General features: G+C 41.2%; 1 protein-coding gene across 1 annotated transcript in view; it reads right to left on the bottom strand.

The window, feature by feature from the left end:
• Positions 1-877: 877 nt before the first annotated feature.
• LOC310874380 (myosin heavy chain, fast skeletal muscle-like) overlaps positions 878-15,373 on the bottom strand; it is a 36,279-nt gene continuing 21,783 nt past the window's right edge. The window contains exons 27-41 of the mRNA XM_083787155.1: positions 14,687-14,921; positions 12,396-12,550; positions 11,234-11,360; positions 11,004-11,122; positions 9,651-9,847; positions 8,696-8,879; positions 8,114-8,279; positions 7,318-7,442; positions 6,606-6,914; positions 5,696-5,899; positions 4,293-4,418; positions 2,977-3,147; positions 2,492-2,596; positions 1,810-1,905; positions 878-1,030 (exon numbers count right to left, since the gene is read on the bottom strand). Of these exons, the coding sequence (XP_083643281.1) occupies positions 887-1,030; positions 1,810-1,905; positions 2,492-2,596; positions 2,977-3,147; positions 4,293-4,418; positions 5,696-5,899; positions 6,606-6,914; positions 7,318-7,442; positions 8,114-8,279; positions 8,696-8,879; positions 9,651-9,847; positions 11,004-11,122; positions 11,234-11,360; positions 12,396-12,550; positions 14,687-14,921 (2,463 nt within the window). The 3' untranslated portion in view covers positions 878-886. The remainder of the gene's footprint in view (positions 1,031-1,809; positions 1,906-2,491; positions 2,597-2,976; positions 3,148-4,292; positions 4,419-5,695; positions 5,900-6,605; positions 6,915-7,317; positions 7,443-8,113; positions 8,280-8,695; positions 8,880-9,650; positions 9,848-11,003; positions 11,123-11,233; positions 11,361-12,395; positions 12,551-14,686; positions 14,922-15,373) is intronic.

Here is a 15,373-nt window from a genome sequence, read left to right as displayed (position 1 = left end):
ATCATTCCATTTTATTAATATCATGCGATTTAAGGTCGGTTTGAATGACTTTCCCTTGTGCAGTTTATAAAATAGGTCTGTGATCTGTCCAGTTAAATCCGCAAGCCATTAGTATTTTTAATGAATATAGTATTAATAATTAATATACAGTATAATACTTTATTTTGCCCAAGACTTACAGTATGGTACTATGGTAGAGCATGGTAATACAACATAATTACCATGGCCTTGGCTGTAGTTGGTCTCCCTGCATCCTGGTTAGGCAAGTAGGACCACTACTTGTTGACAAGAGGTATTGCATGATGGATATGATGACCTGCCCAAATAGGCTTTACATTGTATAGCTCAACACTATAGACATGTCAACACTCGTGTATAGTCGCCCAGGTTCAAGGGGGTTCCTCCCACTTCCCACTCCCAAGCAAAAATAAACCAGTTTAATTTCACTATTACTTCACCAATGACAGATATAGAAATAAAGAAAGAATGACTATACCGTATTGAGATCATAGGTTTCGCTCTCCCCACTGTTATCTCCCCACCTACATAGACAGTTGTAGAATTCTGTACTAATGTAAGAACAAAAAAGGGGCTCTTGGCCAAATATGTGGGGGTCGTTGACATAACATCAGGACCCCCGGAAGACTAGAGGCTCATTCATGGTCTCTAATGGGGATCCTTCAATAAACATAAAATGTTTGAGAATCACTATGTTATGTCACTATGTTATGTCACTATGTCCATGTAGTACCAGGACGATTTAAATGAGTTGGATTAATGGATTAATCTCACAATCAACATAGCCCCCTTTTTTTTTATTTTTTTTACAGGCTTTTTTTTAAAAGCCAAGAAACATTGACGTTTTTTGAGAGCACCGTCGTCACCGTCACATGTTGCTGCCAGCCACGTCTCTGCTCTTGGCTCTCATCTTGTTGACCTGGGACTCAGCGATGTCCGCCCTCTCCTCGGCCTCCTCCAGGTCATGCTGCACCTTCCGTAGCTTAGCCAAGTGGTTGTTTACTTGTTCCTCCTGTAGAAAAAGTTAAATAAGTAATTTAAACAACTATGTACAGTATATCACACACACGCACACGCACAAGCACAGACACACACACGCACACACACACGCGCACACACACACAGCGAACATCTACAAGCTCACAGCGTGTCGAGATGCGACTTGTCGCTGCAAGACACTATTGTGCCACAAAGTATAAAATAGACAAAAAGTATAAAACTTTAACCACTTTTTTAAGCGGTAAAGTTGTATTTATTTATGATTTAATACACTATCCACATTAAAAACAAACAGCGCTCTATTTTTCGTCCATGCTAAACCCCTTATCCCTAAACTACTTTGCCTTTTTCTTTACTATTTTTATTACAAACGTTGTCAACGTGGCTATATGATCCAGGACGCTTATCTGCTTCATTTTGTTTTTTTATATGAACGTCGTATAAATGCATATAAGTATGCGGACGTCTCTGACGTTTATAACAAACGAAAATCGGCTGAAAATAACCACAACTGAATAAGTTGTGGTTAATTAAAAGTACGTGCCCCAGACACAATGTTATGTGGCCCCGAGGTAAGATGGCCGCTCTCCATTGGCCAGAGTGCGGGTGAGGCGTGAGCCATCTAGCTTTCTTATATATATATCTATGGTTGAACTATTCAAAACTTATTTTCAAAATAGTAAAAAAAAAAGGCAAAGTAGTTTAGGGGTTTAGCATGGGCGAAAACAGAGAGCCCACAGTGTGATCATGCAGTGTCATAATAATGTTGGGTGATGATATTAATGCTCCTACAGCTTCCTCTGCCTGGTGCTTGTAGGCCTTCACTTTCAGCTGCAGCTTGTCCACCAGATCCTGCAGTCTGAGGACGTTCTTCTTGTCCTCCTCCGCCTGCAACAAAATGGAGGGGGGAGTGATTGTTGGGCAGCGCTGCTGCGCCGGTCTTCGCTTGTCATTTCACTGAAAATACAGTATGTCCAGGCCAGGGAGATAATGATGACTGACACCTAAAATCAGCGTTCCACTCTAAAAGTTGATAGGCTACTTAGTTTAGTTGATTTTTATTGTTTTGCTTGGATTGGCCTGCAGGCTATAGTGCAGTGATTACCAAACGTTTTAGCCGGTGACCCAAAACAGAAATTAGATATTCGCCCAGGAACCAAACTTCATAAATAATTGTTCTAATTTATGGAATTTCTTACATTTAAGATTTTCTTTTTTGGGAATGTATTTTGAAAATGTTTTGAAATAATAACAAGAATTGAAAATCAAATGTAGGAACCAAAAAAATAAGGGTCCACGACCCACGAATGGGTCCCAGCCCATGTGTGTGGGAGACGTTGCTATAGTCAGTGTATGACCACTTGACTCCTAAAGATCATAACCCCGGGCCTTGTGAAAAATCCACTCGTAAAGAAGTCAAAATCAGACTTTTCAGAAGCACCAATTCAACTTTCGTCATGCAACAGTTTTTTACCTGGAACGTTCTCTCTTTGACTCTCCTCTCGTACTTTCTGACTTCCTTTATGGCTTCAGCTCCTCGTTTTTGCTCAGCATCCAGCTCTCCCTCCAGTTCACGCACCTTTGGCAAGGAGGGCATCCATAAAGAGCTGTCTCATTTTCACTGGCATGAACAACATTCCTGAACAGTGTTCATTTTGACAATAAATGTTATAGTTTCGTTTTAGTCGTACACTTTTGGGGGGGATCCATAGTTTTAGGGATCTGAAGTCATCTGTAACAAACTATATATACTGTATATTGTATAGTATAATTAGTCAATATAAAAAGTAAATGAAAAAGCTTTGAGGACTAAAATTATGTTTCCGTTAGTGAAAAAAGGTAGTTGACGAGCATTTTTCGTCATAGTTTGACGAAATGAACGCAGAATAAAGCTCTATCTATCTGATGTTCATGGCACGAACAACACTCTTTCATTCCTGAACAGCCTGTGAGAATTACCCTGCTCTCCAGTTTGTTGAGTTGCTTCTTGCCGCCCTTCAAGGCCAGGCTCTCAGCCTCGTCGAGACGAAGTTGCAGGTCTTTAACCGACACCTCCAGGTTCTTCTTCATCCTCTCAAGGTGACCACTGTTGTCCTGCTCTTTCTTCAGCTCTTCGGCCATCATGGCCGCCTGCATTTTATTTTGTTTTCATACAGTAGTTAGTTACGTACATCGGTGGACATTTAATAGCAGATGTATACGCTATACGCGCTGTGCCAAAAGGGGACAGTGCAGGTGAGAGCTGGATAAAACATCATCATCATCGTCATCATACTATAATTCTGACAATGTCTGTCTGAATGTGTGTCTGAATGTGTGCACAGTCCAGGCCACAAGGCAGCAAGTATTTCACAACGGGTAAGGGCTAGTTTGCATAAATCATTTTTCTTTCGCTTTCTCTTCTTTTTGCCTAATGTTTGTCTATTTCCGTTGAATGTTTGTCTATTTCCGTTGAATGTTTGTCTATTTCCGCTGAATGTTTGTCTATTTCCGCTGAATGTTTGCCTATTTCCGCTGAATGTTTGCCTATTTCCGCTGAATGTTTGCCTATTTCCGCTGAATGTTTGTCTATTTCCGCTGAATGTTTGCCTATTTCCGATGAATGTTTGCCTATTTCCGCTGAATGTTTGCCTATTTCCGCTGAATGTTTGCCTATTTCCGCTGAATGTTTGCCTATTTCCGCTGAATGTTTGTCTATTTCCGCTGAATGTTTGCCTATTTCCGATGAATGTTTGCCTATTTCCGCTGAATGTTTGCCTATTTCCGCTGAATGTTTGCCTATTTCCGCTGAATGTTTGCCTATTTCCGATGAATGTTTGCCTATTTCCGCTGAATGTTTGCCTATTTCCGCTGAATGTTTGTCTATTTCCGCTGAATGTTTGTCTATTTCCGCTGAATGTTTGCCTATTATGACATGCCCAGAATATCACTGTTGATGTGATTAAGTTTTTTGATTGATTGATTGAAATCTTTATTAACAGTTTGTAGAATTTACAGTACATTTTAAGCACGAACTCAATACAAAGACTGTCAACTGTGAGTGGACGACCCAATTAAGCATTACACTTGTTTACAACAGGGTCCACATTGTTCAATTCATCAAAAAAAATTCATCACAAAAAGTTGGTCCTGGACTGGCCCTATTATGGCTCCTGCTGAATTAAATACAGGTGTTGGAGGCCTAGTACAATAGGAAACAATGCAATAGTGTGTGTGTGCGTGTGTCTGTGCGTGTGTGCACGACTGTGTGCATGCCCACATTGAGTGCCACTAACATCAGTGATAGCCTTCTTGGCTTTGTCCTCTGCATTCCTGGCCTCCTGAACAGCATCCTCCACCTCAGACTGGAGATGAGTGACATCAGCTTCCAGCTTCTTCTTAGTATTCATCAGGTTGGTATTCTGGAAGACAGTTACATATTCAACAATACCCAAGAGAACGCTTTTGTTGCCTGAAATCTTGTCACCTTTCAGCAAGATTCTCCACTTTGAATCACAAACAGCTCACCTACGTGATTTGTATACCAGCAAATCCAATGAAACATTTTTCGCTGTTGTTTTTGGGTGTGGGCGGAGGGGCAGTGTACTGAAAGCTAAACAGAGTGATGCATTCCAACTCAAGGTGAAAGAGTGATGCCTGGCCTGCCTATTGAAAGTATAAAAAGCTACACTTAGCATAAAGATAGCCTGATGAAGGCCACCTAGGCCGAAACGTTACCGTTTCCCTATTAAAGTTGGTTCACTGCATTTGAAGTGGACTGCACTGGGCGGGTGTTTGTTCCTTTTTCTTTGGCTATTGAAAGTGAAACAACGATGCCTGCCTACTCAATGTGAAAGAGTGACGTGTGCCTATACTCAAAGTGTGAGCCTAAAAGGTTTCCGGGGTGTGTCATCTTTACATCATAGACTTTCTTCCTGTGTCTTTTTCTACAGTTGAGGGCAAGCCCTCAATTTCAACGTAGCCGAGGTTACAATACACAATATACAGTCACAAAACAATACATCAAACAAAACATTATAAATCAGGGTAAATTACAAAGGAACTTTATACAGAACAACTGTCTACTCTAAAGTGAAAGAGACAACTCAATTTGAATTGACTGTCAACAAAAGCAGGACCTATCTTTGACTTTCAGATTTAGTAGAAAATGATGCATTGGTAGTGAGGCAGGTGGATGCAGAGACGCCTGTCTTTCTGCATGTGTTTGTCCATCATTAGTAAAGGTTAAACTAAAACATATTATGCAATTTCAACACATTTGTTTGAGTGCAGATGACATGTTATGAGAATTTGGCACTATGGGCTCCATTTCCGTCACCGCTAAACCCCTTATCCCTAAACTTCCTTGCCTCTTTTTTTTACTATTTTGAAAAACATCTTTGAATAGTTCAACTAGCCAATCTACATTGACATGTTGTGAGCTTGTAGACTGGCCATTGTAACTATTCAAAAATGTTTTGCAAAATAGTAAAAAAGGCGAAGAAGTTTAGGGATAAGGGGTTTAGCAGTGACGAAAACGGAGCCCTATATAGTCTTACCTTATTTTATCGTACTCCGTATTATCTAAATCAATTAATTGACCATATAATAGGTCAATCAGATAATGGACAGATCAACCGATGATGACATATTTCATCAGTTAAGCCTACTTGATGATGAAATCTAAATCTACACTCACCTGGGAGTTCAGCAATCCCACTCTCTGGCTGGCGTCAGTCAGTTCCTGTTCGGCCGCTTTGCGACTCCTCTCGGACTGCTCCAGGGCCTCCCTCAGCTCCTCCACCTCCGCCTGCATCAGGGCGCTCCTGCGCTCCAACATGGCCGCCTGCTCTTTGAACTCCTCCTGGCTATGCAGTGCCTCGTCCAAATGCAGCTGTGCGTCCTGAAGAGCAGTCCCCATCATGCAACAGTGGTGGAAAAAGTACTCAATTGTTTTTACTTAAGTAAAAGTACCAATACTGTCTGCAATTTAGAACTACTTCGTCACGAGTAAAAGTACGGAATTGAAAATGTACTTGAGTAAGAGTACAATAGTATCGGCATCAAAATGTACTTAAAGTACTAAAAGTAAAAGTACTCATTGTGCAGAATGTGCCATTTCACAAGTAAAAAATGTGTACAAAATCTATTGAAAATAGCAGATCTACAAGCTCACAATGCGATGCATTGTGAGCTTGTAGATCGGCTATTTTCAAATGGCTGAAATGTATAGGGTTGAAGTGGTTAATGTATGTTTTCTAATCAAAATTAAAATCTCCAAAGTAATTAGTAACCAAAGTTTTCAAATAATTGTAGTGGAGAAAAAGTAAAAATGTTGGCTCTGAGATGTAGTGGAGTAGAAGTAAAAGTACTGGAAATTGGAAATAGTCAAGTAAAGTACAAATACCTTAAAATTGTACAAAAAAAAAGTACAGTACTCAAGTAAAATTACTTAGTTACTTTCCACCACTGCTGAGGAGCAGTCCCCAAGCACCAAAGATGCTATTGACCGCACCCTAAGTTATACGTGAGCAGTTACGTGGACGCACGGTTTGCTGCGACACAGATCGCCAAATCATGCAAGGAAATCAATTTGTGTAGCCTTTCACCTTCAGCTGCGTCTGGACATTTCTCAGATGCTTCTGGGCCTCGGCGGCCTGGCGGTTGGCGTGGCTCAGCTGAACCTCCATCTCGTTGATGTCGGCCTCCATCTTGCGCCTGAGCCGGACGGCGTCGTTTCGGCCGCGGATCTCGGCCTCCAGGGTGCCTTGCAGGGCTTCGACGGTCCGCTGGCCGCCACGTCTCAGCTGCTCCAGCTCCTCCTCCTTCTCCGCCAGCTTTCTCTCCACCTCGCCCTTGACCTGGGCGAGCTCCAGCTGCGCGCGCAGGGTCTTGGATTCCTCGTGCTCCAGAGAGGCCTGAGATTGGGAATACACACGGAAATATAGGTGTTCCACGTCGCCGGGCCAATATATACCGCAGTCGACTGTGCACAGTAGTCTACTGCAATTTACCCGGAATGCATGCATACGAACAATGTACACTTCATTAACGAAAGCAAAGCACCATTTGTTGGCGGTAAATGTGGGGGAGAGGTCAGTCACTACATACTACAGTAATGTGGGATAATATTTAGTGTGTTCCAAGTACATTCGGTGTCTTACTGACTCACTCCTTACATTATATACTGTATGTTATTATAGTATTTGTAACATAGCCATGGTGGTCAGGAGTCTTGTGTAAAGGTACACAACAAGGTACAACGCTGTAAAGAGATTTCCTTCAAAGCGACACACATGCAGAGTCTATAGATCTGAACACCTCGGCTTCCTCGAGAGCACTCTGAATCTCTGCTTTCTCACTCGCCACCGTCTTCTTGGCCTTCTCCACCTCATGGATGCTCCTCCCAGTTTCACCGATCTGATCACCGAGGTCAGTGATCTCCTCTGTACGGGAAATGAGAAATGGTGACCACGATGATGAGTCCACGTCCAGTCAGACAGATATTTTGTGAAGCCACTAAGGAAATCGGGACTTCCTGAAAGTTCATATAATGGCCTGTTGTGGCGCTGTCATTGGGCCCAAAAAACCCCATAGCTCCATAGAGGTCCATGTATTTGGGCCCAACTTCACCTAGACTCTATTACCTTAATAAACATGGTCATGAATACTTTCTGTTTCCAGTCACTAGTTTAAAGTCTCATTTCTCATGTCATAATATTCTTTTTGGAAAATTATGGTCCCATTTATTTAAAAAATGACCATAAAGTCGAGTATGTTCTGAGGGGCGTGGCTACCGTTACAGTCTATGATCGGAATCCACCACCCGTTCGAGTCAAATAAAAACCAACAAAGAAGAAGGGGGGAAGTCCCGTCTCGTTGTCTGGGCCAGCCAATGGCTCAGCTGGGCCCAAACGGATCTAGAAAGATGGCGATTTACAATTCAAGGACTGACTGGCTTCATCTTACGTCCATATCAGACCCGGAGAACGCTTTGTCCATATTTTTTTTTACAGTCTATGGTCCACGCACGACCGTTTCCAAACCCTGTTAAAATATTCTCATTCGGAAATGGGAATAGGAAATGGGAATATCATGACGATATTCGACATCTTACCCTGCAATATCTTGTTCTCTTTCTTGAGCGTTTCGAGGTGGTCCAGAGCTTCCTCGTACGAGTTCTTGATTTTGAAGAGCTCCGTGCTCAGAGAACGACACTCTTTCTGTGAACCCTCCAGCTCAGCCTGGCTCTCCTCATATTTCAGTCTCCACTCGGATAGAATCTATAACAAATATCAGACAAATTAATGGGGCAGATAGATTTTTATGCCCATGATGAAAATACAATAAATGAAAAATACATAAGAGCCTGAAACAAGCATTTGATTTCAAATATGTTGTTTCTACTTTCTAATTCTATATCCCATTTTGTGGCGGGGACCCCTTTTGGTGTTAGCATTATGTTATGCTTTAGCTATTGAAAAATAGCAGATCTACAAGCTCATAGCCACCGAGTGGCGCGCTACGAGCTTGTAGGTCTGCTATTTTTGAAAAATCGAAGAACGACTGACATAGAAACAGCTTTTTCAGAAAACTGTCAGGATGTAGAAGACATTTTTTTAATCTGATCTCAGGTCAAAATGGGATATCCAACACATCTGAAAGGTTTCTATGTACAGTACTACTGCCGTTACTGTACCTTGTCAAAGTTCCTCTGTCTCTTGTCCAGGTTAGCAGCACAGGCGTTGGATTTCTCCACGTCGAGCATCAGGTCCTCCACTTCTCCCTGGAGTCTCTGTTTGCTCTTCTCCAGAGAGGCACACTTAGAGTTCACTACCTCCGTCATCTCCTCTGCATCCTGAAGACGCTGCACCAGCTTCTTCCTATATGAACAACATGAACGGAGCAAAATGTTGGAAAAACATGATGTTTGGTGTTATGTAGCCTACGGTGGAATATCTTATGAAGCACGTATGACTCTTAAATCCAGTGGTTCTGAAACGTTTGGCCGCGGACGCCTGTCGCCCAACATATCTCGTGCCATGAGGGTAGCCCCATAAGATAAGGTTTCTCTAGATTTGTCAACGTGTTTTAAAAAGCCCTTTTGAAATCGCAATGATTATTAATTGATTGATTAAGTGTCAATCTTCAACGGAAGTGAAAATAGCAGATTTACAAAGTTTTTATTTTTTGATGTAAGTATTGAACGGATTGTCGTGCATGTGGGTGGTCTAGATTGAACAAATATTTATTATAGAATGAGAATATAATAACATAATAAGTGTGGATATAATATTTAATCTTGGCGTTCGGCTACTGTACATTTTTCTCCCTGCTCGGCACAATTGAACAACCATCATTAAACATTAAGCACCACAGGAAGGTAGATATACAATAACAACCCCCACCATGTGGAACAGAACTAATAGCAGAGTCCACCGGTGGTGCTGGGGTGGCGAAGGGAGCAAACCACAACAACCAGGAACGCATATGCAGAAGCAACGCAGGAAGAATGCAGCGTTTGACATGTGGGTCTTGCATAACACCGAATACACCCACATAGTAATGCAGCGTATTATACCCCTCGAGTATACCTGGCTGAACTAACTCCGACAAGCTACGTACATCATTAATTAAGAAAGAAAATGTATTACTTGGCCTCCTCCAACTCCTCGGTGCGCTGGATGGCATCGGTCTCATACTTGGTCCTCCACTGGGCCACCTCGCCGTTGACCTTGGACATGCCTCTCTGGAGCTCCGCCTTGGCCTCCACCTCCTCCTCGAGCTGCTCTCGCAGGAGCTCGCAGTCGTGACGAGCCGACTGCACAGCATGGGCGAGGGAGGTCTTGGCCTGTACCAGTGGGGAAAAAAGTTTAAAGATGGAGTGCCACAATCTTTGTATTTTTCCAGTTTTTCATGTGTCTATGAGGTGACAGTACTACATTAGACACCCTGGAGTCGCTTTTATGTGCAATGGTGTATTAAAGGTATATTCAGTGATTTCACTCAAAAAACATTAGGTTTCTTTGACCCCCAGGGGTTAACTGGGCACAGGGAGGAACTCCTTATATGGTCAGCACACTCTATAGTAGAGAGGATTATCACAACAAAACAAAAAAATAAGTGATATTTGAATTAAGTGAAATCACTGAATATACCTTTAAGGGTTTCTTCCTGGAGGCTGAACCCTTGACAGTCAAACGGGTCAGTCACAGTCACACTATCAGCCCCTCCCCTAACCCCTCCCCCTTTATCATACAACTACAGCTGTGGGTGCTTCAGTTCAGGTGGATCACCAACCCATCACCGCCCACCAGGCAAACCGGGCATACTTAATGAACTGGTGGGCGTGCCCACATAAAAACAACATTTTAACAAATACTGTACACTTTTTTGAAAAAAGTATACCTCCTTATATAACAATAATAACTGATGATCATGTTTTAGGGTGGAAAAAAATCACGGCACTCCATCTTTAAACTATAATGATGAAAAATGTTCGTCGACTACCTTTGGCGAAAACTAAATGAAAACGAAGCTATGATGACGAAAAGACACAATATATTGACAATTTCGTCATTGCCAATAAATAAAAATCAAGAGTATAGCGTCCATTGGGCCACTCGGGCACAGGCCCAGTCAATTGAGATATTGCCCAGTCTGGCTTCTGAAAGATGTGGGCGAACAAAAACAACAAAAGATACTTTGGCAGCCCTGCAGTGCTTGCAAATTTCTGTTGAAGCCAAACACAGCAAGCCACCTTTGTTTTCAAATGGCCCCCCATTAGCTAGTCGGTTTCACCTGTCGGACGGTGTTGCTGTATATGTAAATATTATATGATATTTAGTCGACTAAAACTAGACTAAAACAAAAACTTTTCAGATGACTAAATATGACTAAAACTAAACAAAGGTTTACTCAAAAGACTGACAAAAAAAATGGCCACCATTTATGGTCAAATCAGTGTTCTTGAGATGAACATGGCACTGGAAAAACAATCCGTGTACCTTGACTTCCTCTTCAACAAATCTCTTCAGGTCTTCAGCCTGCTGAGCCAAACCTTGCTTACTTCTCGTTAGCTGAGACACGAGGGATTCTTTCTCTTCCAGCTGCCGAGAAAGTTCACCTGAATGAAACAAGGATCATCGATTATGAGAAATTCTGTTCGTGTTACTAAACAGGTTTATCCAATTCATATATATGTATATATACAGTATAACTGTTGTTAATTAATTACCATTTTCAGTTTGGAGTTTAGCTTTCTGGACAGTGATGTCAGTGAAATGGCGAATGCTGTCATCGCTTTTAGCCTTCAGCTCACTTAACTGGTCCTCCGTGCTTCTCCACATCTTCTCAACGTTGGCCTGACAACCAAGCATTGGATTGGAAACTTGGAACTAGACAGCACTATAATTGCATTGTATGTAGTCATAGCACGTCATAGTACATATGTATAGCATAGTATAGTATATATATGTATAGTTTATAATATGTAAAGTTTCATTATATAGATATTCCACTGTTACGTTCTTAGCTTACGCATGTTTCATGATAAATGCTTTTTATGTGATGTATTCCCATGCTTTTTTGTTCTTGCTTAATGTAAATCGCTCTGGATTAAGAGCGTCTGCTAAATGCCTAAATTGTAAATTGTAAACTTCATATTCACACACTGGTAAGATTGAAAACCACTTAGCCCTCATTCACATGTACCAAACATCAATCAAGCAATGTTTGGCTGTTTTTTTGGGCCACCACAATGCTTTTCCAATGGGAGTCACATGGTTTGATCAAACATTTGTGTTTGATTGCTGATTGCTCCTCCCTCATCAAACAAAAATGTTTGGTCAAACCATGTGACTCCCATTGAAGATTAATTGGAGCAGCAATCAAACCGCAATCAGACATCGCACACGGACTGAACATTCGTTGTGTAGGTGTATACGAAGCCTCGTACACACCTAAACCATGTGACTCCCACTGGAAAAGCATTGTGGTGGCCCAAAAAAACGACCAAACATTTGCTTGATTGGTGTTTGGTACGTGTGAATGAGGCCTTGGCCATTCATTTGAACGATAAAGTAAAACATCTATAGGCCTGTCACAATTATTACATAATCGTTTAATCGCAATCATTTGAGATAATTGCAACTATTTTGTCCTAATCGCCCTAATCTTTTCCATGTTGAAAAATTTTCATACATTTTCAAATAGCAGATCGTAGCTTGTAGACCGGCTATTTCTGCTATTATAAAATAGAATAAAAGTATAAATTATAAATTATTCAATGCCAAAACTCAATGAAACCGTTAATCACAATAATTATTATAATTTGGATGACAATTAATCATTAATCATTAGTCACCTTGCTTAAACCAAACGGAACCATCAGCCTGTACCTTTGCTTTGGACACAGTCTCCATGTTGCTGAGCAGGTCATCTATCTCCATCTTGCATTCAGTCTTCTCCTTGTCCAGTTTCTGTTTGACGCGCTGCAGGTTGTCAATCTGCTCTCCCAGCTCAGCCACGCTGTCTGCGTGCTTCTTCCTCAGAGCTGCAGCGGTAAGCAGGGTTATTGTATTCCATTTTATTTTGCTTTTTTACCAGTTATTTTCTCACCAATTTTGCCGTGATGCCAATTAATTCCTCCCCACACACCCCCACCAGGAGGACGTAGGGCCTTCGTTCTACACCTCCCGCCCAACACTCCATGCTGACAGGCAGGGACGTGCAGAGAGTGTTAGAGGGGCAGGGGCTGGAATCCCGTAAGAGGGCACTTTTGGACTAAAATAGCGAAAATAGCAGATCTACAAGCTCACAACGCAGCTTCTAGATCAGCTGTTTCCCAGGCACAACCTTGCACTCTTTAGCTAGTGGAGATGCGGTGTATACGACATGGATTTCTAAACAAATTTGTTCAACGCAAAATACTGTGTTCAAGTTCAGGAGACTTGGGGGGGGAAAAGCAATTCTCCTGAATGCTCCGTTCTGGCATGGCATGGAAAGGACTCAAAGGAGGGGCATGTGCATTTCTTTCACCATTAGTAAACGCTGCATTTGTGGTCTGGAAAGGGCAGTTGTTTTACAGACGGGTAAAAGGGCAGGGGCTGAAGCCACCTTTGATGTATATGTGTGCACGTCCCTGCTGACAGATGGTGCCACCCCACTGACCCCAGATCAGTGCAATGACACTTATCACGGTCCCCACCAGCCTTCCCTCACCAGAACAACACGGGCCAATTGGGTTCATATAGACGCTTGACAAAGCCGGATCCATATCCATATAACCTCCGTGGTTTGATTGATTGATTAATTGAAGTATTTATCGTTTGCAGTTTGCAGAATTACAGTACATTTCAAGCACAAACTCAATACAAAGAACTGTTTACTGTGAGTGGACGGTGGTGGGCATGCACTTTACCACTAAGCAAACCAGAGTGCAGGGTTATTATAGTTATTATAGTTAACTAAAACTAACAAAATAATGAAAAATAGAATTGGAAATTTTATTTAAATACAAAATATGTGACTTTACAAAAAACAAACTGTTTTGTGTGTTTACAAAACTAAGTGAAACTAACTGAACTCGTAGAGAAAACGTACTTAGATTTGAGTCTTTGTCAAAATGCGTTTTGTCAATATTTCATACATACTGTTAGCCTAAGATGTTGGGTGGATATGAAATCTTCAGAATAATTATAATATAATATAATATAATATAATATAATATAATATAATATAATATAATATAATATAATAATAATAAAATAGCGCACATCCTACGGTCTTGGTGCTGGCTGAGGCAAACTGAGAAAGACCAGGACGCCTGCTGTGATTGTGAATAAATGTACCTTGAGCATTACAGAGTGAGAGTTGTGAGCCCTCGCTTTTGTTCACGGATATGAAATCTTATCTTGCAATATTTTTAAGCCTAAATTGTCGCCTTGTAGATCGAAAACGTTTATTTATTATTTTTGAATCTCGACCCTATATTACGGTACACGAAGAAAACAAACATAGAATAAACTAACTTTTTTGTTGTTATATTATTATATTGTATTTATATATGCATGTACTGTATGTTTTTGTTTAGTTTTTTAGTTTTTTTTAAGTCATTGTATTGTCTGATGTATTATGTATTGTTCTGTTGTATTGTTTGTTTGTAAAAAAGAAAAGAAAAATGCAATAAATATATATATATATATATATTTTTTTTTAAGATATTTTTTTTGCGGCTTACGCCTTTTATTGATTTTTGAAGGGACAGATAGTAGGCTGACAGGAAACGGGAGAGAGATGGGGGGATGACATGCAGTAAAGGCCGTGTCGGGTCCGGGAGTCGAACCCGCGGCACACTGCGACTGGATTACCAGTCCGGTGCCCAGACCGTTACGCTACGGCCTGGGCAATAAATATATTTTGACCTGAGATCAGATTCTAAAAATGTCTGTTTGAAAATGACAGTTTTCTGAAAAAGCTATGTTTCTATGTCAGTCGATTTTTCAAAAATAGCAGACCTACAAGCTCGTAGAGTGGCGCGCTATGAGCTTGTAGATCTGATTTGCCTTTTCAAAAACTTTAAACTAAACTAAAGCACACTGTACATAATAGCAAACCAATTGAAACTAAACTGAAAGGAAACATTTTAAATGCTATAATTCCCAAATGGCCAAAAAACCATAAAACAAACCTTGAGCGGTGGCCTCGTGGTGGAGCGTGGACTCTTCGAGGTCCCGTCTCATCCTGAGAAACTCGGCGTCTCGCTTCTTGCTCATCTCGATCTGAGCGGCGGTGGCGCCGCCGGCCTCCTCCAGCCTCTCGCTGATCTCCTCCAGCTCCCTGGAGAGGTCACACCTCTGCTTCTCCACCTTGGCCCTGGCGGCACGCTCAGACTCCATCTCCTCCTCCAGTTCTTCGATGCGAGCCTGCGACGGTACATGGTATACAACCCCCACCCCCCCGAGAGCACAGTCAGCATTCAAACATTTAGTTTTTTCAAATTAAGGGATTTATTATATTTTATTTATTTATTTATTTATTTATTTATTTATTTATTTATTTATTTATTTATTTATTTATTTATTTATTTATTTATTTATTTATTTATTTATTTATTTATTTATTTGAATATTTTGAAATAAAAACAAAATTAACTAAATGGCAAAAATACGCAGATATTTACTTGCGAGTCGCAATGCATAAGAAATGGACAAGCGCACCAACACAAATGGCCGGGTACCAGACCCACTGTTTGGGAACGTTTTGTCTGGGAGACCACCGGGTGTCCAAATTGGACCGGATCTGTAACTCAGAGAATGTACAAATGGAACGGTTCCATTTGTACACTACACTCTCCCATAAAGGGTCCCTTTGGACC

Source organism: Protomyctophum parallelum (genome assembly GCF_964188405.1).
Source record: "Protomyctophum parallelum genome assembly, chromosome: 17".
NCBI lineage: Eukaryota > Metazoa > Chordata > Actinopteri > Myctophiformes > Myctophidae > Protomyctophum > Protomyctophum parallelum.
Note: the sequence above shows the minus strand (reverse complement) of the source record. Positions and strands in the feature narration are given on the sequence as shown.